This window comes from Silene latifolia, chromosome X (genome assembly GCF_048544455.1).
Source record: "Silene latifolia isolate original U9 population chromosome X, ASM4854445v1, whole genome shotgun sequence".
In the NCBI taxonomy this organism is placed as follows: domain Eukaryota; kingdom Viridiplantae; phylum Streptophyta; class Magnoliopsida; order Caryophyllales; family Caryophyllaceae; genus Silene; species Silene latifolia.
Window position 1 is genome coordinate 4,418,501 of NC_133537.1, and position 22,758 is coordinate 4,441,258.

Here is a 22,758-nt window from a genome sequence, read left to right on the forward strand (position 1 = left end):
GTCATCCTGGGGTCGTCCCTAAAACAACCAACTGGGACAAGCGAGGACGAAGTGAACTACCCCTTGCAACTTGTCCTGGCCGGAAGGATGGTGCCCATGGTGGTCCCGATTGAGATGGGGACCAATCTCGACCAAGAGGGGTCATGCATGCCCAATCGAGACAGCCGATTCAGTTTCTAATTACTCTTGTTCTTTTCCTCTTTTTGGTCCTTGCGTATAAATACCCCGTCTTATATCCATTTGAACACCATCTTACATTACCAAATCTTATACTTGTTTAGTTTAGCTTTAATTAATCTTTGCCTAGTTTGGTGTAAGCTTTCCTTATTTAAACATTAATTGTTTTAATATATACTCTCATTTGGCCAACTGTTTACCTCTTCGTGAGAGCACCCGCGCCGAGGGGATTATACACTGTTGTCGACGGTGGACACCCCGATTTACACAAAAAAGCTCCAATCCTTTCTCTTATTTAAAGTTCATTCATTTTCATCCAAGCTCTTTCAATGTTAGTAAAGTTTCCATATTTTCTCTTTTATTTAGTCTTAATCCTATTTGTGTTATCGACACTTATCGTACATCATAACTAGCAACTACACTTACTGTACATCACTTCTTTGGTGTACCAAAGTTGGCTGGTGTGAGTGGTAAGAGCTCTTATATCTTATGCAAGTGGTCCGATATTCGATTCCCGACTCTTGCAAATGAAAAAATCAAACTTGGAGGAGTTAACCCATTAAATTGCCTTAAGTACCTCGCATGGAATTACCCCAGCTATCGTTAGGGGATACTCCTGTTCAACACCAAAAATACAAAGAGACTTGGAGGAAGTAAGATTTAAGAATTTTCGTTGACCCGTCTTAAGTGACGAATAATCTGTCTTGAACAAGAATTTGTGCTAGAACTTGGAATTTTTGAGTATAATAAACAAAAGATTGCTTAGAGTTGGCGCGTGCCAGTTGGCCGACTGGTCGTTAGACAACAAGCACCCCTCTCCTTTCTCGGAAACTTTCTCCCTATTCCATCCTTCTTCCTTCTCCTACCTTCTTCTTCTTTCCTTCCCTCCTTAATCATCCATCTCACCATAACCACACTATTCCACGCCCTTAATTCAATTCGTTCCGATTTAGTTCAGTTCCGTTTAACTCGATTCAATCATGCAACAACCAGGCGTAGGCGAAAACGCCTTCCCCACAAACAACAACAACAACAACAACAATTCATACTACCCTCATTACGATCATCAACACAATCCTCAACCCCCTTTCTTCCAAAACCCTAACCCTAATTTCACCCCCAATTCAATCGATCCTTACCAATCCCACTACCCTGCTTCTTCAGCATCTGCTCCACCTCTCTCCTCTTCCTACGCACCTCCAGATTACCCAAATTACCCCTCTTCATATCCTCAATTTCCCGATCATACCCTCCATAACCCTTACCCTAACCCTAACCCTAATCCCCAATTTCACCACGATCACACTCCCCCTCCGTATTTCCCCCACGATCATGACCCGAACCCTAACCCAAACCCAAACCTAACAGTGCCTCATTTGGCACCTCAGTATTCCGGTTACGACGACCGTTGGGATCGTTCGCAGGAGTATGGGCATGGTTTTGGTAATGGAGGAGGTGGGGGTGAAGATGAGGGTGTTTATAGGTATGAAGGTGGGAAGGCGGAGCCGTATGGTGCACGTGGTACGTCGGGTTTTTCGAAGGCGGCGAGTAATCAGGTGATGTTTGATGATTATGGACGGCCGATTAGTGTTGCGAATGGTAATGGTGATGGAAAGAGAGGTGGGAGTGAGTATGGAGGAGTGAAGACGAATAAGGTGGTGAAGGCTGTGCCAAAGGAGGATACTGAGGAGGATTTTCGAGGCGGGATTCAGAAGTTTCGGGTTAAGTTGTTGGCTGAAGGGTATGGGCAGACTGATATGGATGTGCTTTGCCAGGTTGTTTGTTGTTTTCTTTTGCTTTGTTATCGGTTTTATCTTTCGTTGTATGTTTTTTGTATTGCAATATGTTTTGTGCATTTGAATGTTATTGTATAGTATGTTGGAATTTCAAGGTTAGTGAATAGTGGCATTTGTAAAAACTCGAGCGGAGTTAAACAATGACACATTGAAAGCTTACACATATCGGTCTTGAATCGCACTCCATCCCATTTATATTGCGCTACTTTTTAATTTGGGTGGATTATGAAAAGCTAATAAAATGGCAAGGATGAATGATTTATAGCGTAAATACTTGCTAAATTTAGAAAGGCGGCAATAATTTTGGAATAGATTTCGAGGGGAGGGGACAATAAAAGTGGGATAGAGGGAGTATTTGGTTTGTAAAACTGTGTATCTAGAAGTTCTGGATAGACCTCAACCTCTAATATCATAGAGAGGCTACTTCATCAGTATAAGAATTGGGGAGTACTCCCTTATATTCCTTGGACACAAATTCTTGTTTAAGACGAAAACAGATCCAAATAGCTATCATATGATAAGGGTAGTTGTCTAGGTAATAGCAAAAAGTTTGTCTTATTAACATGAAGTGGTAGTACTTAGATCCGTTATATCATTAAACGGATACTGTCGTCTTAATCAAGATTAGTTGTTCTTTCGAAGATTTCATACTTTTGTTGGTATGAAAATACAAAGGCGAAAAAGGAACGGAAATAATTAAGTATTAGTATTCCTGATACGTCTTAGTATGGAACCTTCCAGAGAGTAGGAGGTAGTACATTGTAAAACCTTTTACATCTTTTAGTAGTCATTATTCTTTTCTATTTATCCTCTTAGTGGTTGAATTATGTTATATACAACAACAACAACAACAACATCAGAGCCTTAATCCCAAAATGATTTGGGGTCGGCTGACATGAATCATCCTTTAGAACCGTCCATGGGTAAACGCACACCTCAAAATGCGAATAGAAAAGGGAAAATGAAGAACAAAAGGGAGAGCGAAAATGTAATGCAAAGTTTACCTTAACTTTGCATTACATTTTCGCTCTCCCTTTTGTTTTTCATTTTCCCTTTTCTATTCGCATTTTGAGGTATGCGTTTACCCATGGACGGTTGAATTATGTTATATGTGCTAAACAAATCTTTACGGATGTAGTCGCGTTGCATTTTTAAATTTAAGGCATCCCACAGAGCTCTATGCCCATCATTTCATTTCTCTTGGATGTAGACATGTTGCTTTTATCAGTTTATGATTGCTTTATTTACATGGCAGATTGGTTTAGATGGGATTCAGATGCTTGATCCAGCTACAAGCAGGACACTGAGAATTTACCCTTTTGAAGCAGTGACGAGATGGGAGGTAAGACAGTTTCGAAAATATAGCTGGTGCTTCAACTTAAACTTTGACGTTTATCTCTCATTTAATTCTTGACGCGATCTTCATTACATATTGCATTTCTACTTCAAGATTTTGGTTGCATCCCTTTTTTAGGTCTTGGATTCATGTATCTTTGCATTTTGGGCCAAGACGCCTGCGGACTTTGAAGCAAAACGCATAAGGCTGAAATCAAGCAGTTACACTACAACTACCATATTGGATACTGTTACAGCCGCAAGTGTGCAGGTTGGTGGCGTCTTATCAATATTATGTGGTCTTTTGCCTATTTTAGCCCGTGGAAGACTTAGTTATCTACTTTAGAACTTCGTTTCCTTAAATCGAAATTCTTTAAAAACGTCCTCCCTCTTTAAAATATCATAAACAGTTTCTGTCTTTAGCCTCTTCTTTTAGTCGAGTGGAGAACCCCCGGCTCAACCCTATACCTTTCCTTTTATTTATTCATAATTGGAAATTCTTACCACAACCACCTCAGTGCATATTATTCGAACTCAGCCCCAAAATAGTGGAACTTGATTACTAATTTCTGTTATTCCAATAGATGCTAATTTCATCGAATCTTTGATCATTTTTACGTGAACGTATTTGGTTTGATTCAATCCCTCTGCAAATCGGAATCTAATTTGAGATCTACCTTGTAGAAATAGTTTTGGGTTAACCTATAATTTACCCAAAATGGCCATATTTTGCCCGAGTTAAGTTACGTGAGTCACGTGAACTACATGTGCGTGTAGGCAGATTACATAATCCAGACACCTTTGTGGAGTATAAAATTGCGGATTTCGGAAATTTTACTTGCTAATTAATGAGACAAGATTTGACAATTGGTTCAGTGTAGAATACGTATCAGTGTACTTCCACTATACTGTATTATATTTTTCTTTCCATTTCATTATTCGCGGTCTCCAAGAAGTTGCTTTGGCCATGTTTTTTTTCCCACCTACATGTTACAATACTTCTTTTGCCAAAAATATTATGTCGTGAATTTGTTTTGAATATTGTATAAATATATTATTGTCATATAATAATTTTTTTTATTTTCTGATATATTTATGTTCGAAGTTTATAAGTTTGACCGCCAAAAGTGAAATGCGAAGAAAAAAGAAATATGAGTATACCCGTTTTTTGGTATTTGTCCTGATCTTGTACTTCCTATATAGAGGTTGTTAGCATATGGAGTGCGCTTATATCATCCCCTTAACCATACCCTTCTACCTGAATGGTAATGACGGGTTTAATGAATAGCTGTACTCATTTTAATTTGCTTTCTTCAAGGGAAACTATACTCATTTGCTGTGGTTACACTCCCTTCTTGGTGTGTGCAGCTTCAAGAGATTGCTGAAGGAAAAGTTCCCAACTCATCCAGGACTGCTGAACAACTCGCTGAGAAGAAAAAAGGTTTTGATTGGATGAACTTGGTGAAACCCCCTATCGAGGAGAAAGAACACTGGGTAAACCTTTTCTCTTTTTCGATTGAGCTTATTAGTTATGATGCTCTGGAAGCTGTTTCCTGCCAAGCTGGTATGTTGTAAGGCTTTTCTTGTTAAGGCTGCAGACTTGTCTAATAGTAGCTCTCTTCTCATCTGGGATGGAAAGATGTATAGAATATTAGAATGTAGTCATGAACTACGACTTGTTTTTTCCTTAACTGGAGTTCTCATCTTATTACCTATTCTGGCTGAAACACGAAGCAAGTTGACCAGAGTAATATAATTCATGTAGTTAATTACTTTATATAGTACCCTTTTTCTCGATCTTGGAAGAATTGTCTATCGAGTATCTATGATGACTATGAAGCCTGGAGTCCTTTTGCATGCTTGACTGCACTTCATTCAGATAAAACCGACAAATACTCTCCCCTTGGAAACAGCTACTTGTCATTCTATTATGTCATTTGTATAGGAGTATGTTTCAATAGCTATTGGATGCAGTTGGTGTTAGTGTTAGAGTGTTAGACTTTAGGTCCTTAAATAAACTGCCCAAAGCTTGACATCGAGTCAAGATGACGTGCTACTTATCTCATGAGTTCTACCTTGTATATTACAGGTACCTGATGAAGCAGTGAATAAATGTTCATCCTGTGGATCAAACTTCAATGCTTTTGTCCGGAGGGTTCGTATTTTAAGAATGTGAAATAGCCATATTGCCATGTGTTATTCATTTCGTGGTCTTGATCTTTGTTTCATGTTAATACAGCATCACTGCAGAAACTGTGGGGAGATCTTCTGCGATAAATGTACTCAAGGTCGAACTCCTCTTACACTGGATGAGGATGCAACACCAGTTCGAGTTTGTGATCGTTGCATGGTACATTATAATGTTTATTTTCTTTCATTGCTATCCAAGAATGACACATGATTGGGTTGATTGGATTTCTCCATCAGCATTATCTGATGCTTTTGTTGTAAAAATATAAAATATATGCACTCACTCTAACAGACGGTAGAGATGAAGGAAATAAAATGTCTAATTAATTATTAACACAGTATGTTAGATTTCATTTTGAATGTCTAATTAATTATAACACGATATGTTAGGGTTCATCTAGAATGTCTAATTAATTATCAACACAGTAGGTTAGGGTTCATTTAGAATTTTGTCCAGTGGGGTGGGGGATCTACTTCCTACTACATTTAGGTAGCTTGCTTTTGTTTGGATTCAGTCGTTTCTTGACCTATTGATCTGTTACAGGCAGAAGTCACTCAGAGGCTGGATAATGCCAAGGAAGCTGTTAATAGAAGTGGAGCAATGCTCAGTCATGAAGATTTGGCAAAAAAGCTTAAGGTGACATAAGCTTTACATTATTGATAGTATGAGCCTATGAGGCCATGTCTAATTGCCTGTTCTTGAAGTTTATCTTGTCAGAAAACCTTATGTGGCTCTCGATTGTCTTGAGCTTCAGTAACCATCTAGGATACTCGTTACCTTCAGGAAAATTGACATCTTGTACCTCCTTAACATGAGAGCTGCAATGCTCACTGTTATTTGTTGAGTTTTGGTTACCATTTCGTTTAATCACTAATTTGTTGTAAAACGAAAAAGAACAATAATTGGCTTTCTGGATTTATTCTATTTTTGGTTGCATTTACACCCCCCTGTTTCTAATTAGGTAGATAGTTTAAAGCATAAGAGTAGTGATGTGGCTGACATTTGATAATTGAATTTGATCAGGACGAGATGAACAGAAATTCCAAGGCAACATCAGGTACTTACTACTGATCATACTCACATATAAGTTGCTACATTTTTTTTTTTTTTTTCAAATCTGTATAGAGAAGGGGAGCCTTGGCGCACCGGTTAAGGTGTTGCTTTGTGACCGTGAGGTCACGGGTTCAAGTCCTTGGAGCGGCCTCTTGCCAAAATGGCAAGGGAAGGCTTGCCCCAATTACACCCTTGTGGTGGGACCCTTCCCCGGACCCTCGCCTAGCGGGGACGCCATCGTGCACCGGGCTGCCCTTTTTTTTTATCTGTATAGAGAGCCATAAGCCCACAAGGCCAGTTTTGATGATGGTGGATTATCAATGTAGGTCATGACTCATGAGTACCGCCACTCATGATTTTTCTAGCTTCCATAGTACAAATTTTCGGTTTCAATTGATTATTTTTAAAGCTGTGTCATACTTTGGAGTCATCACATTATATGGCACATGACAATTTGAGTTGCCTCTCACTAATCACTAAATAAGGCACTTGGATACAACTATACAAGACTGGTTCTCATTCTGTCGCACCACTTTTGGTGGTTTGATTACAACAAACCAAAACTTCATTTATAGCTGCCAAAATTTCTTAGTAAAGTGCTTATTAATGTGCATTTACCATTACATAATAACTTACACGAGACAGTTTTACATGTGAGACCAACCAACCCATTAACCTTATAGTTAGCGGGTGCTGACCCTAATTTACGGACCCTTCATGGTCATTGATCGAGATTTAACGATTTATGACCCAAAAATGGGTTTGGTCTGGTCTGGTTAGTTTTTTTTTTCTTTAGTGACGGGACTGGTTAGTTTTCGATAGGCCTACACAATTTATATGAGATGGTCTTTCATGTAAAATTCCCAGGTTCAAGGTTTGAAGGGTCAGAGACGCGGAAGAGGGAAGTTGAATGTCCCACTTGTACAGTGCACTTGCAGGTATGTGAATGAAAACCCATCTACGTTTTCGGTTGCTATAATTGTGTCATTTAAGATTGCAGTGCCATAACTAAATCATGGTCTGTCATTCATTCCACTTGATTTGATTGCAACAGGTTGAAGTTCCAAGCTCTGGTTCTGAGACCATTGAGTGCAGTGTTTGTCAACATCCCTTTCTTGTTAGCGCTCACTAGCGCTTTCTGTATTTAATTATTCGAGCCTCGCTGTAATTATACTGTTGTGCGAGTACGTTGTTTATTTGATTGGGATTGGGGAATTCTTTAGCATATGGGCATGGGTATCCATCCATACACAGTTTTTTTTTCTGTACAATATTCCGAGTTTGTTAAAAAAGGGAGGAGAGTTAAATACCGAGTATTACCGAGTAATATTTGTACATTATGTTGCCAAATAAAAAAAATGTTTGCTGTTTTATATCTTTTCCTTTTGGATGGAGTTGATTGCCGATTGTGATTTTATGCAAGTTAAAAGTTGACTGTATTATCTTTGTTTAGTTTCTGGTGTTATGACAACCATTATTTTGAGGGCATCTAGGACAAAATCCGAAATTGTGGAGAAAAAACACATTTAACAAACCGTGTATGTACAATTTCTACACGAGCTTGAGACTGTCGGAGTACTATTCCGTAGTAAACATGGCAAATTTTATATTCCGTATGTCCTAGTAAGGGGGATACTATAGGTTATTTTCTCCGGTATTAGATACAGAGTAAGCGATAAGTAATACACCGAGAATTACTATTACCAAAACAAGATGACTTGTAGCGGTTTTTTTAGTACAAAACACAACCAAAAGTTAACTTCTATTTGCCTATAAATGAGTTCTCTCAACTCCTTTACCTACCTATTTATTTATTTAAGAAATGATCAAAACAATCTGATTTGAAGGCAAGTTAATTTGAGATTTTAACGCAAAAAAATTGTCTTAAGCCTAGGCTCACTCTCCGTGGACGAACCTTGGGGTTCAATTGTTCGACAGGTGTTGAAAACCGATAATCTTAAGCATTTTTTTTTTGGAATTTGAGGTAGCGAATGCTACCCTTTGCTACAATTAGGTTTCCCGCTGCCCAAAACAAGGCAGTCGAAATCCCTTCCGGCTAAATCTTAATTAATTGTAGCCTTTTATCGGAATCCCGATTCGATCCTACAATTTTACGATCCAAAAACGCTTGATCGATCCCAATTCTTATGATTCTATTATGGTTGTAAAATCTTACAATCCTACTTGTTTGAAAATTTTTAGAGGTAAGATCATAATATGATCCTACGATCCTGCGATCTTGTTTTATGATAAAAGAAGAAATATATATTTTATATAATGACATTGTAAAATCCGGATCTTACGTAAGTTGTAGAAACATGTTCATACAATGATACAAAAATTATTAATCATCAATTTATGGATAAATATTAATAAATATATTTTTTGATCTTCACTTTTATGTTTTTACCAAATAAAAAACTATATTCAGTGGGTTTGTAGGATCTTACGATCCTACGATCCGATTCTACTGATTCGATCTTACCTACTCAATCGATCCAGATCCTGACAATATTAACGGTAGCCGCTATCTAAAATCCGCTTCTGTTAATTACCAACCAGAAATTTAAAAAAAGTTAACCTAAAAAAGATGGCATATCTAACGCGATATCCCAATTAAATGTACAAAGTTACTAAACGTCGGACCAAATTTGATATTTTGACCTACTAACGTGCAAACCAATTCAAACACTGTATATACTCCGTATTAATTAATATATATATAATACACTCTTGGATCCCTCATTTTCATAATTCACTACTTAAATTACAGTACTACGAAAACATGAAAAATCTCTTAGGAAAATCGATCATATCGTATACAAACTCGATTAATATTATAGTATTGTACTCTCACATTATTATAGCGTCTTCTTACCTGCATATTTATGGACGTGCCGCAAGTTTACCCAACAATGGAAAAGCTCCTGCACTTCTTGTGTTTGGAGACTCCATTGTTGATTCAGGCAACAATAACTATATAGCTACTCCTGGTAGGGTTAACTTCCCGCCTTATGGTCGAGATTTCGAAGGCGGTGTTGCTACCGGAAGATATAGTAATGGCAAAGTTCCGTCTGATCTACTAGGTAAGTCTGTTTCATGCAATAATTTTTGTTACTATTTATTGTACTCACTCTTATAGTCATATACTCGATCCGTACTCCACTATTTTTAGTTTTAGTAAAATGAATTATTATTTTATCGAAAACTCGAAAATCTTGTTCATAAGACCATCTACAACAACAATAAAATCTACACTCATAGTTGATATTTTTACAATTATTACCCCACAACAACAAAAAGAACTTATCTAAAAATGACTTTTTGTGAAACTCATCATATTTGGATGAGTTTCACAAAAAGTTGTTTTATGATAAAAACTTTTTTATTGTTGGGGGGAAAATGAATATGTAAATATCAACTTTAGAAATGAGTCTTTTTGTTGTTGTAGGTGGCCACAATTAGGGGTGTTCAATGGTCCGGGACCGGACCGGACCGGACCAAACTCTCTGGACCGAAGACCAAATAAGGATTAAGAGGTGGACCGAGGACCGGACCATATTAATATTGGTCCGGTCCGGTCTGGACCATAAAAACATGTGGTCCGGACCGGACCGGACCAAATGGACCAAAGTGGACCAAATATTATTGTCATTGACATGTTTTAGCATATAAAACTAGAACTCGAGAAGTTCGTAATGATCAAAATAAATAACATTATTTTCTTACTAGATTTAACTATATAATTACACATCTTATAGTACCTGTAAACAAAGTAGAAAATAAAATCAATAATATTACAAATTTAAAAAATGTTTTATTACATAACTTCGGTCCATGGTCCGGTCCGCGGTCTATTCGGGTTGGTCCAGGACCGGACCGAAGACCAAAGTAGAGTAAATAGGTGGACTGTGGACCGGATCAAACAAAATTCGGTCCGGTCTGGTCTGGACCAAATGGTCCAGTCCGGTGTGGTCTTTGGTCCGGACCACTGAGTGAACAGCCCTAGCCACAATGAGAGAATGGTTGCATTTTATTGTATTATTGATCTAATTGACATGAAATTTGCTAATTGTTGTCGTATAAAATTTTAGGGAAAAATATCATAAGTTCCTCTTTTCCCAAAATTTTATATATTTCATTTTGATCTATTTTCGTCAATTATTTGTTTATTTGGTGTATTTTTAATCTATATGGTAGAAAGTGTAATTATAAAAAATTATATTTTTACTTACTAGGAACGACTGTCCTTATTAACCCACTCGTTTATTGATCTTTACAAAATTTTTGAAGAGACAGTCTCTCACTAATTTATTGAGATACCGTACCATTTTATTTTACCACCTTATGTATTTTTTCGTCTTTTTATGTTTACGTACAATACTTAAAAATGTTGAACAAAAAGTCAACGTAAAACGTTTGCTTCAATAGGGGGAGTAGTTCAAAGTTGATCAATCAACCACTTTATCACGGTCAAGCAACTTTATAAAAATGCATTGTACTCTTTTTAACACATGATTAATTCATTAGTAATAACTAATAACGTCAAAAAAAAGGAAAAATTTAGCTTTCTGTTAAAATAAACTTTACTAGATACTGAAGGTCGTATGTCTTACAATTAAATAGACGTTTTCTTATTATACTGATTTTATAACTCGTTATTGAACAGCTGAAGAAATAGGAATAAAAGATCTCGTGCCTCCATACCTGGACCCTTCCCTCCAAATCAATGATCTCCTAACCGGAGTTAGTTTCGCCTCCGGTACAGCCGGTTATGATCCTCAAACATCGAGAGCAGCGGTCTCTCTCTCTTTCTCCCTCAACCAATTAATAATCTTGCAAAACAGTAACATTAACTAATGAATAATAATCGTCATTGCAGAATGCAATATCATTGGATGACCAACTAAAATTGTTCAGAGAATATATAAACAAGCTTAAGGCAGCAGTCGGAGAAAATACGACATCTTCAATCATTTCGCGAAGCGTGTATTTAGTTTGTGCTGGAAGTAATGACATCACCAACACCTATTTGACGGCACGCCTCCAAAAATCTCGTTCCAATTATTTCTCGTCCTACACTAGTTCGATGGTTAATTGGGCGTCTACTTTTGTTCAGGTAACATCGTAACAATAACATTTGTTTTATAATCGCGGTATTATTGTGTTTATATAATATCGACTGTTATATATATCTCAGGAATTATATAATCTTGGAGCAAGAAGGATAGGAGTGATAAGTGCACCACCGTGCGGCTGTCTACCGTCTCAAAGAACGTTTAACGGCGGTTTGTCGAGAGATTGTGCACAAGAGGAAAACCAAGTTTCGATACTTTACAACACTAAGTTGAATTCTAAGCTAAATTCGCTCAATCAATTGCTCACTGGATCAACAATTGTGTACCTTGATATTTACACCTCTTTACTTAATCTCATTAATAACCCGTCTCAATCAGGTACACAAGGTTTTTTTTTTTTTTTTTTTTTTTGTTAATATTTAGTTATTCTGTTTTTATCTATCTATGTTATTTGACCCGTTTTAAATTTAAGGCATACTGATATTACTTACTAAATTATTGCGTTTTAAATAAGAACTAGTATTGGTGCCCGGCTTCGCCCGGACTAGCTCTACTTACCATTAATTTTTTTTTCATTAAATAAAATTAAAAGTTGCATAATCCCATAAATTTATCATTAATATATTTTTCTATGACGTATCCTAAAATTACGATAAAATAAATCTTGAGACAAATTCACTACTCCCGCTATTAATATTTTACTCTTATTAATAAACCAATAGTAATAACATTTCACTACTTACCCGTAATCATTGTTACTTTCACTACTCCCGCCGTAATTATTGTTACTGTCACTACTGCCGCATTAATATTGATAATTTCACTACTTCCGCCGTAATTATTGTTATTTTCCTTATTGTCGGATTAATATTAATTATTTCACTACTCCCGTTGTTTCTACCACTTTCACTAATCTCGGTGATAATATTGTTACTTATACTATTCAAATGAGTGATTACTATCATATAACTATATTCAATGTTACTACGTACAATTCTTTTCTTAACTGACGAAATTATTTTTACTACTTAGGCATGCAATTTTAAGAGGATTATATATTTATATAAATATACTACATATATGCATTAAATCGAATCGAAAAAATTATGCAACTTAAATTATTTATAACCTACTTATATTATATTTTTCTATGTTAAATAATTAACATATCTATACGTCTAATAAACTAAAAGTTTAATAAAATTGCATAGTTAAATTTAGTATATAATTTTATGATGATAATAATTAATACCATAAGTGTGCATGTTTATACTAATTAATTATTTTATTTTAAGGAAATTGACCATCTTCTAGTCTTTTATAAATATTTAGGAAAATTACCAAACATCTTCTTTCTTTAGTCTCCTTGAAATTGACTATCTTAATTAATTATTTTATTTTAAGGAAATTAACCATGTTTTAGTTTCTTACAAATATTTAGGAAATTACCAAGTTTCTATATAATTTAATTTTAACCCAAACTCTATAATATTTGCATTGAGATCCCTTAATCGAGTCCATCACACGGTGCTAGTGATTTAAAACTATATAGTATAATTAATTTGTATAACTTTCTTTAATTATATTAAAGTCCCTTGGTTTCTGGAATTAATATATAGTATTGATTTATGTTTCGAATGTGATATTTGCATAACTATCACATTTAATACGTTTGAATAAGTCAACATGGTTTACTAAATTGTGTGAAATGGGATAAGGAGACGTGGATGCGCAAATGCGACTCGATTATCCTGCTTACGTGGGAGACATGGAAAACTGACTAGAATTGACTCGATCTAATCCGTACCTAAACAACCAACCTATAAGAAAAAGAGACTCGAATTGACCTAATTTGAACCTTTTTCATAGTCGAAAATCGAATCATGAAATAAACTGACCCGAATGCAAACATAATCCGACATGCACGCGACCCAAATGATCATCTATTTGTCTCATAAGTTAGATGCATGATAAGTTTAAATTTGTCATCAGGGTTTCAGGTCGCGAATCGAGGATGCTGTGGAACAGGATATTTAGCAGTGGGGATTCTGTGTACAAGGTTCAGTATCGGTACATGCCCAGACGCATCAAAATACGTGTTCTTCGATAGTTTTCATCCGACCGAAGCAGCTTATAGAATCATAGTTCATGACATTGTTCAAAAACACCATAATCTTTTCTTTTGACATATACATTAGCTCCTTCTATCTAGTAGATTACTTGTATCAATATATATACGGAGTATAAACCGTAAAATATACTCCGACGATTACAAACCAAATTTGAGAAGGGACATCTCATCATTGGTTTCTACAGTGTATTAATCATTACATAAAAGAGATTGCCTTCCCTGTTAATTTCATTATTCATAATACTTTTAGAAAATTATTCGTTTTTTTCAAAAAAATAACATACCCATGAAGAAAATTAGCTAAATCAACGTCTTAAAAATGATTCCAAACAAAACGAAAAGGAAAAACCTTATGATTGTAGATTTATAAGATCCATCTTAAAATAAAAATGAATGCTGAATGTCCTATCCTTTCACGGTGCACTTTAAAGGATAGGAGGGTGAGATCCCATCTAATTTTTTCGGTTAATAATTATGTTATTATTTATTTAAGTTTGGATTGCATTAATATCAATCCGTCTCAATATGGACGGTCACTATATATCCGTCTATAGTTATAGACGGATAATGATACTCTCACAAAATTAAAGTGGGAGGGCAAGTGGGGTTATTTATTTTCCACCCACTTTCATTTGCAAGAGAGACACTATCCGTCTATAGCTATAAACGAATAGTGTCCGTCCGTCTATAATGAGAATTTGTGTAATAAAAACTTGATTTTTTCAATCCACACAAGATGAAGCCAGGTTGAACTTCCAAACTCCAGTTTTGTGGGATCAATTGTAAGGCCAAGCCTTGTAAAAAAAAAACAGATAGATTGGAACGGCTCAAGGAATCTATCCGTCTAAGACTCCGTTTGGCATGACACTTCAGGTAGCTTATTTGACTAAAGTAGCTTATTTGACCAAAATTTCAGCTACCTGATTTTTTTTGCAAGTGTTTGGCAAGTAGCTTATTTGGTCAAATAATGTACCTGAAATGAAATGCTACCCCAGGTAGCATTTGAGTAATCAAGTACCTGAAATGATTTATTTTCCATTTTTTTACCCCTTTATTCGATAATATTAAATAATTATCATATACTTTTACGTTATTTTACCAAAATCAGCTACCTTTTCAGCTAGTTTGTCAAACACATTTTTATATAATCAGTTACCTTATCAACTCCTAATTTCCAGGTACCTTATCAGTTACTTTTTCAGGTTTCAGTTAGCTTTTCAGTTTTCAGCTACCTTTTCAGGTTTTAACTAGTTTTTCAGTTAGTTTTGCTAAACAGAGCCTAAATATATTATGAATGGAGGATTGAAAGTATATACGATATTATTGCTTTTGTCAAAACCGTATCTTTACAATTGTACAACCCGGGTTTATATACTAATATGTACTCTCTCCCATCCACTCTTTTCTTCCCTATTTCCTAAAACGGATTATTCAGGTTTTCTTCCCCTTTCCTTGTTGAGAAAGTTTTTATTAATATAATACTCCTACCTCTCTCCACCCATCAAACCCCACTATATTCTTTATTAATATTTAATTCTAATTATTCCTACCTCTCTCCAATAACCAAATCACACTCATCTCCTTTATTAATATTTAATCCTAATTATTCATAGTTCTCTCCAATTACCAAACCCCGCTCATATCTTTATCAATATTATACTCCCCATCCTTAATCTCTGTGCCCACTTCAAATGGGAAGAAAAGAGTGGATGTGAGGGAGTATATTGTAAATGCGGAAGGAAATAAACTACAACAATCATTAAATAAACTAAAGGATGCAACGTCCGATTGTTGCCTTATATGCAAATTAGCCGTTTGATATTGAACCGTTGGGAGTGTTGGAGCTCGTATTACCCCTCTCAAGTTGGCGCGTGTAAGCTTTGAACGCCTAACTTGGACAAAAGTTCTTCAAAGGATGTTCGGCCAAGAGCTTTGGTGAAAATATTTGCTAACTGGGCTTTTGTGCGGACGTAGCTTGGTTTGATAACGCCTTTGAGAATCTCGTCCTGCACAAAATGACAATCCACCTTAATATGTTTAGTTCGTTCATGGAAGACGGGATTGCGAGCAATGTATAGGGCCGATTGACTGTCGCATGAGAGTTCAATGGGCTTAGGGTGATGTATACCGAGGAAGTGTAGAAGACCTTTGAGCCATTTCAGTTCATATACCATATAAGCCATGGCACGGTATTTAGCTTCTGCGGAGGATTTAGAGACCGTGGATTGCTTCTTTATTTTCCACGATATTGGGGTGCTGCCAAGGAACACGATATATGCTGATAGAGAGTGCCGACTTGTTAGGCAACCTGCATAATCCGTGTCACAATAGGCGTGGAGAGTGAGATCACTATTGGCGGGAAGAAGAAGGCCTTGTCTCCGATTATTTTTAAGATAACGGATCGCATTTAGCGCAGCCTGCTAATGGTCAAGACGTAGTGCATGCATGAATTGAGCGAGGATGTGGACGCCATATATGAGTTCTGGGCGTGTGATGGTAAGGGAGACGAACCACTAGTCGTCGATAAGGCTGTGGATCGTTGATTAGAGGTGATTTGGAAATAGCGAGCCGATGATTGGGCTTCATAGGGATTGAGGTAGGCTTGGACCCGAGGAGGCCAGCTTCGGTGAGGATATCCAAGGCATATTTGCGTTGTGAAATAAAGATCCCACTCGAGTTGCGAGCAATTTCTAAACCCAGAAAGTATTTTAGAGGACCTAAGTCCTTCATATGAAAACAATTGCTGAGATATTCTTTGAAACGTGTGATGACACTTGAATTGTTGCCACATATAACCAAATCATCAACGTAGACAAGAACATGTACCTCAGTGTCAGATTTGTTGAGGGAAAGTAAAGAGTGGTCGTATGGGTATTGTGTGAAGCCGTATTGAAGAAGGGCGGTAGCGAGTTTTGTATACCAACATCGAGGAGCTTGTCGGAGACCGTATATGGATTTGCGTAGCCGGCAAACTTTGCCGTCATTGTCAGTATTGAACCCGAGTGGCCGTTTCATGTAAACTTCTTCTTAAATATCACCAAGGAGGAATGTGTTGTAACGTCCATTTGATGGATGTCCCACTGTTTTGCGGTAGCAATGGTGATCGAGAAGAGTACGGACGGCTATCAACTTAACAGTAGGAGCGAATGTTTCTTGAAAATCAACCCCTTTAATTTGGCGATTACCCATAACCACAAGCCAGGCTTTGTATCGTTCAATTGACCCATCCTTGTATTTGATTTTATAAACCCATTTTGAACCAATTGCCTTTTTATGAGGCGGAAGATGTTCGAATGTCCAAGTGTTATTTCTTCCAAGGGAATCGATTTCGCTTTTCATTGCCTCACGCCATTGGGGTACCCGCATAGTCTCTTTGAAAGAATTTGGCTCGTATATTTTGGTCATGGCTGCTAGAAAGCTTTTATGATTAGTAGAAAACTTAGTATAATTCACGTAATGAGAAATTGGATACCGAGTACCTGAAGTCGGTGATGATGTAGCGAGGAGATGTGTCGATGAGTCAATTGGCGGCCGAGCGAAACCTTTGAGGCGTGAGCTTGGTATCTTTGTACGGTGACCTTTGCCCATTTTTGAGGGATCGTTTATGGATACTTCGAGGTGATTAGTTTGATCAGTGCTAGTGGGATTGATGTCCACGGTTGGTGTGGAAATGGAGGACGAAGTGTGCGTGATGGGTGTTGTGTGCTCGTTACTAGGGCCGTGATCAGGGGCAGCAGCTGTATGAGGCATTGGGGACTGAGATGATGATGTAGAAGCGGAGTTTGGTGCCGAGTTGATAACATTTTTGATGGGAGTGAAGGTATCATCAAGGAATGTAGGCATATATTGTGGTGTGCCGTGAATATTTAAAGATTTAAAATAATTTAATAAAGTTTGATGGGTATCATTTTTACGACGTAATATAGACCCATGTAGAACGGGAAAAATCATCGACGATGGTAAAAAAATACTCTGACCCACATGACGCATTTTCGGAGTAAGGACCCCATGAATCATAATGCATTAGATCGAAAATACCATCAGGAATACTTGAACTTAAAGGAAAAGGAGCGCGAGTTTGTTTAGCGCGAAGACAAATGTCACAATGTTTACTATGAAAAGCAGAAGTAATACGGTTTGGTTTATTAAAAAAAGGAAGAAAACGGGAAATATTGGAAGAGGGGTGTCCCAACCTACGGTGCCATAGCTCAACCGTGTCAACCATACCAGTGGTGTAAGCATGAGCCTCGTCAGTCCGGACACCTTTTAAATAGTATAGCCCCTCGCTTTGCTCACCCGCACCAATCACCGTTTTCGAGGAACGGTCCTGTATTAAACAAAGTTGTTGAGAAAATTGAATAGTTAGCGAAGTGTCGAGTAATAAACTCTAGAAAGAAATTAAATTACAATGTAAATTTGCAGCATATAAAACATTTCGCAAAATAAGATGAGATAAAAGACGGATATCACCGCTTTGAGTTGCGACGGTCAAATCCCCATTGGGTAAGCCCACTGATAAAGGCGTGATATTATGGATGTTTGTGAAATGAGAAAGGCACCCCGACATATGATGGGAGGCACCCGTGTCAATAATCCAAGAAAAGGACCATTTTTAAACTTAAGACAAATACACCCGACTTATCAAAAATTTGTGACTTGTAACTCAAACTAACATCTCATGCTATGTTTCCCTAAAAAAAAAAAAAAAAAAAAAAAAAAAAATCTCGTGGTATGGTAGAACTGTAGAAGTTAGGACAAGTCCTAACTCAGATGACATTCAAGGTCCAAGCCACTAGTTCTTTTGGGCCTATTCATGGTCCTGCACTATACTGGCAAAAGTTGGACTAGACTCAATTGGGCTGACGGGTAAAAGTCATTTTGGTCACCAATTCACCACGTAATTACATACACACAATCTCAATGAAATTTTCGAGCCTCTTTAGTTCTCACACAATAACTATGGTTAAGATAACATGAGATAGCCTGTCGGGGTGGAGTTTAATGATAAAGTTTGGGTGAAATTCTCAGGAGATTCAGGTTCAAGTCTTACCAAGAGCGACCTTGTGGAGATTTATGACCTGAGTCCATGCCTTCTAAACTTCGAGTCTGTCATCTTCGGGTGACTTACCTGATATACGTGGTCTGTCATCTTCGGGTGACTTACCTGATATACGTGGTTTATAGGCTATCACATATGTCCGAGGATTTACCCAGTGCACATCAAAAATAGCGGTTATCAGGCTTTGAAGGAGATCACTCTAATCATTCTGCTAAGATACCAATGATATAAACAGAAATAGAACAGAAACAACGCTTGCCTTCCTCTCTTCCAATCATCACGTATTTATAAACGCATACGTTAGAAAAACTGATAATACAATAGTGTTTAGGTTAACATAACATAACCACAAGTCCATACAAGGAAACAATACAACAGGAGGTCTAACACAAGATTAATACTAATCTCGTAACATTAACTCCCTTAACAAGGGTATCTGACATTCAACATCCCCGGGTTCAAAACTAGTTACAATACTAAAATATCAAACAAATATTAATAGATTACTTAACTTGGGGATGAAGGAATAACACGGTCAGGAAGAAGTGTGAAGGATGATGAAAACGATAATAAGAACCACCGGAATGATAAGAAGAGTGCAAGTAGAAGGAGGAGACGGCGGTCCGGGAGGGAAACACCAAGGTAAAACAATAAGAAGGAAGAACACAACAACGACATTCATAATTGATATCACATATTTAACCTCCATAATTGATATGTTTCCTCAATAATTTTTTTTTTTTTTTTTAAACTAAAAAATGAATAGAATAAGTGTAGTTGATGTGATACTTTCATGTCATAATAATAACATCAAGTGTTTTTATAGACCTTGACCATTATACACTATACTCTTGTATATCTTGAGTTATAATCTCTACTACTTTTAAAAGTACTTGAAAAGAATCTCCTCTATTTATGTAAGTATATGTTATGTGTACAGTGCACATAGCCCAAGTCATTTTATCACACATACACTAGACTTTCTCTTCCATCTTTATTAGTTCTCATGTCATCCTTTATTTCGTAATCCGTCTCTCTATACGATAATAATACGATCAAGGCAGTCATTCGCGATAGCTTGTTTGGGAAGCCTAGGATTATTATGTAATGGAAGTTACTTGCAGGTTTGTGTTTAGTGTTGACGAGTCATTTTTACTTCATTAATTCCATCATATTGACTCCTTCAATGTATGTTTCTTGTATTGTGAAGAAGCCGTTGTTAGACGATGCAATTTCGTTTCATCATTATACGTCTGTTTTCTACAAAGTAAGAAGTGTGACGCGCCCAACTAACTCTTCAACGTAACCTTTCTATATGCGAGAGCCTTTGAAACAATGGGGGTAATTTCGTTATAGAGTGTACGATCATTATCGGAGTCATAGGAGACTAGGACATACATGATTTGTAAGGCCAGAAATGTAAGCCATACTGTGGGAGTCTGTGACAGCCTAGGTAGCACCAAAACGGACACGTGACCCGACATCCTATAAAATTTACGACATGAGATCGACACGTTATTTAAATTTAATAAAATATATATTTTATAGTTATAATTAACGTATTATTTTTTTTTTTAAAATGTATTTGATATTAAATTTAAATAATTGAAGATAAAATTTGACTTTGACTATAATTTATTATTATTTTCCCACTCAAATCCGTCTTCTAATCAATCTCTTTCAGTCTTTCAACATCTAATTTCTCGTTCATAGACATCCCGACACATTTAGGCGTGTTACCTAGGTGACAACAAGTATCCATAGTTGCTTCCAGTTCACGTTTTCAACTAAAGAAACCTTGTGTGGCTCACTTGGGCCTCCAAGTAGTGGCTTGTTAATTTCACCGCCGCTACTTTCACCACCACCTGATTTTATAGAAAAATGTTTTTTATTTGACTCTCTACTTAATCTCTTTAAAATTGATTAATCATATAATTTAAATCTAGTGATAAGAGTTGATACATAAGGTATTATAGACGAAGAGTAGGAAAAAAAGTTAAATTATGTGATTAATCAGTCTTACAGAAAAGGATTAAAAAGAGATTAAAATAAATAACATTTTTCCATCAAGTTAAACCCCAAAGTCAACTTTTCTTTGACGGAAAATGTTAATTAGTACTTGTTAAAAAAGGACATATAAACTTTAAGTACTTTTGGGTAACAAAAATAATGTTAGTTATCTACGTGCAAAGTGAACTAAATGCTATGTAGCTTCCAACAAAAAGCCCCTTAAACAAAAAACATCTTCTCTATTTCTTCCTTGTTGTCGATATTAACATCTAGTAACTCAAAATGTCGCAGCAAGACGCATACTCGATACTACAGTACCAAGAGGAGGTAGTTGTGGTAACAATCTTCCACCACCTCTAGGGGAGGTCTGGGAGGAATAACCAACCTTGAGTTAAGTTCGATAATCATGAAAAAATGGATAAATACTTGATATTTGGGCTCAAACTTAATAGAGTAACTCCTTAAATAATCCTAGATACGTGGAAGAAAAACCATAGGAAAAAGAAATACGGTCCGATACGATCTCCAGAACAGCTCAAATTGAAGTGAAAAATACACGGTTTTCGGAATTATAAGGTCCCGGAGCAAAAATGTCCAGAAATCGTATATAGGGTTACTTATGCCACATGAAACGGCCACACAAATTTTGAGGAGCAACAGAAAACATTTGAGGGTGCCGGTATGCGATAAAGTAGCCTTGAGCGAAATTCGGATAATCATGAACAAATGGATAAATAGTTGGTATTTTGGGCTCAAACTTAATAGGGTAACTCCTGAAATAATCCCGGACATGTGGAAGAAAAACCGGGAGAAAAAGAAACATAATCTGATACGACCTCCCGACATCTCGAATTGAAGTGCTTTATAGACGGTTTTCGGGATTACAGGGTCCCTGAGCAAAAGTATCTAGAAGCCGCACACGGGGTAAATCATGTCAGATAAAGTAGTCACACAAATTTTGAGGAGTAGCAGACAACATTTGAGGGTGCCGGTATGCGATAAACAAGCCTTGATTGAGTGAAATTCGGATAATCATGAAGAAATTGATTAATACTTGGTATATGAGGCTCAAACTTAATAGGGTAACTCCTGAAGTAATCCCGGACACATGGAAGAAAAACCGGGATAAAAAGAAACATGGTCTGATACGACCTCCCGAACAGCTCTAATTGAAGTGTACTATACACGGTTTTCGGGGTTAAGGTTCCTGAGCAAAAATGTCCAGAAATCGCACAAAGGGTTACTCATGGCAGATGAAACGGTCAAACAAGTTTGAGGAGAAACTGAAAATATTTGAGGGTACCGGTATCTGGTAAACCAACCTGGAGTAAAATTCGATAATCATGAAAAATAGGATTAATAGATGGTATTTGGGCCTCGAACTTAATAAGGTAGCTCCTGAAGTAATCCCGAACACGTGGAAGAAAAACCGGGAGAAAAAGAAATATGGTTCGAAACGACCACCCAAACAACTCAAATTGAAGTGTAAAATACACGGTTTTCGGGATTATGGGGTCCCGGAGCAAAAACGTCCAGAAATCGCACAAAGGGTTCATCATGCCGGATAAAACGGCCATACAAGATTTGAGGAGCAACAGAAAACTTTTATGGGTGTCGGTATGCGATAAACCAACCTTGAGTGAAATTTTTATAATCATGAAAAAAATGGATTAATATTTTGTATTTTGGGCTCACATTTATTAAGGTAACTCCTGAAGTAATCCCGGACACTTTGAAGGAAAACCGGGAGAAAAAGAAATATGGTCCGATACGACCTTCCGAACAGCTCGAATTGAAGTGTAAAATACACGGTTTTCGGCATTAAAGGGTTCCTGAGGAAATATGTCCAGAAATCGCACTGAGGGTCACTCATGGAAGATGAAACGACCACACAAATTTTGAGTACCAGAAAACATTTGAAGGTGCTT

At 36.8% G+C, this 22,758-nt stretch overlaps 2 protein-coding genes across 2 annotated transcripts; both read left to right on the forward strand.

Annotated features, from left to right (window-relative positions):
- The first annotated feature begins 952 nt into the window (after positions 1-952).
- LOC141622353 (protein FREE1-like) lies at positions 953-7,925 on the forward strand. Its single transcript, XM_074438398.1, has 10 exons — positions 953-1,952; positions 3,229-3,315; positions 3,448-3,579; positions 4,677-4,802; positions 5,398-5,463; positions 5,548-5,658; positions 6,043-6,135; positions 6,523-6,556; positions 7,420-7,490; positions 7,607-7,925. The coding sequence occupies exons 1-10, from the start codon at positions 1,158-1,160 to the stop codon at positions 7,682-7,684; spliced, it is 1,593 nt and encodes a 530-aa protein (XP_074294499.1). The 5' UTR covers positions 953-1,157; the 3' UTR covers positions 7,685-7,925.
- Positions 7,926-9,187: 1,262 nt separating this feature from the next.
- On the forward strand, positions 9,188-13,987 carry LOC141622354 (GDSL esterase/lipase EXL3-like). Its single transcript, XM_074438399.1, has 5 exons — positions 9,188-9,638; positions 11,222-11,352; positions 11,435-11,671; positions 11,753-12,008; positions 13,623-13,987. The coding sequence occupies exons 1-5, from the start codon at positions 9,338-9,340 to the stop codon at positions 13,814-13,816; spliced, it is 1,119 nt and encodes a 372-aa protein (XP_074294500.1). The 5' UTR covers positions 9,188-9,337; the 3' UTR covers positions 13,817-13,987.
- Positions 13,988-22,758: the final 8,771 nt, after the last annotated feature.

Bases quoted from the DNA above. Each gene is read 5' to 3' on its own strand.
- LOC141622354 (XM_074438399.1), top strand. From the start codon at position 9,338: ATGAAAAATCTCTTAGGAAAATCGATCATATCGTATACAAACTCGATT. The intron at 11,353-11,434 runs GTCTCTCTCTCT...TCGTCATTGCAG, and splicing joins CTCAAACATCGAGAGCAGCG to AATGCAATATCATTGGATGA. The intron at 11,672-11,752 runs GTAACATCGTAA...TATATATCTCAG, and splicing joins GGGCGTCTACTTTTGTTCAG to GAATTATATAATCTTGGAGC.
- LOC141622353 (XM_074438398.1), top strand. From the start codon at position 1,158: ATGCAACAACCAGGCGTAGGCGAAAACGCCTTCCCCACAAACAACAAC. The intron at 5,659-6,042 runs GTACATTATAAT...GATCTGTTACAG, and splicing joins GAGTTTGTGATCGTTGCATG to GCAGAAGTCACTCAGAGGCT. The intron at 6,136-6,522 runs GTGACATAAGCT...GAATTTGATCAG, and splicing joins ATTTGGCAAAAAAGCTTAAG to GACGAGATGAACAGAAATTC.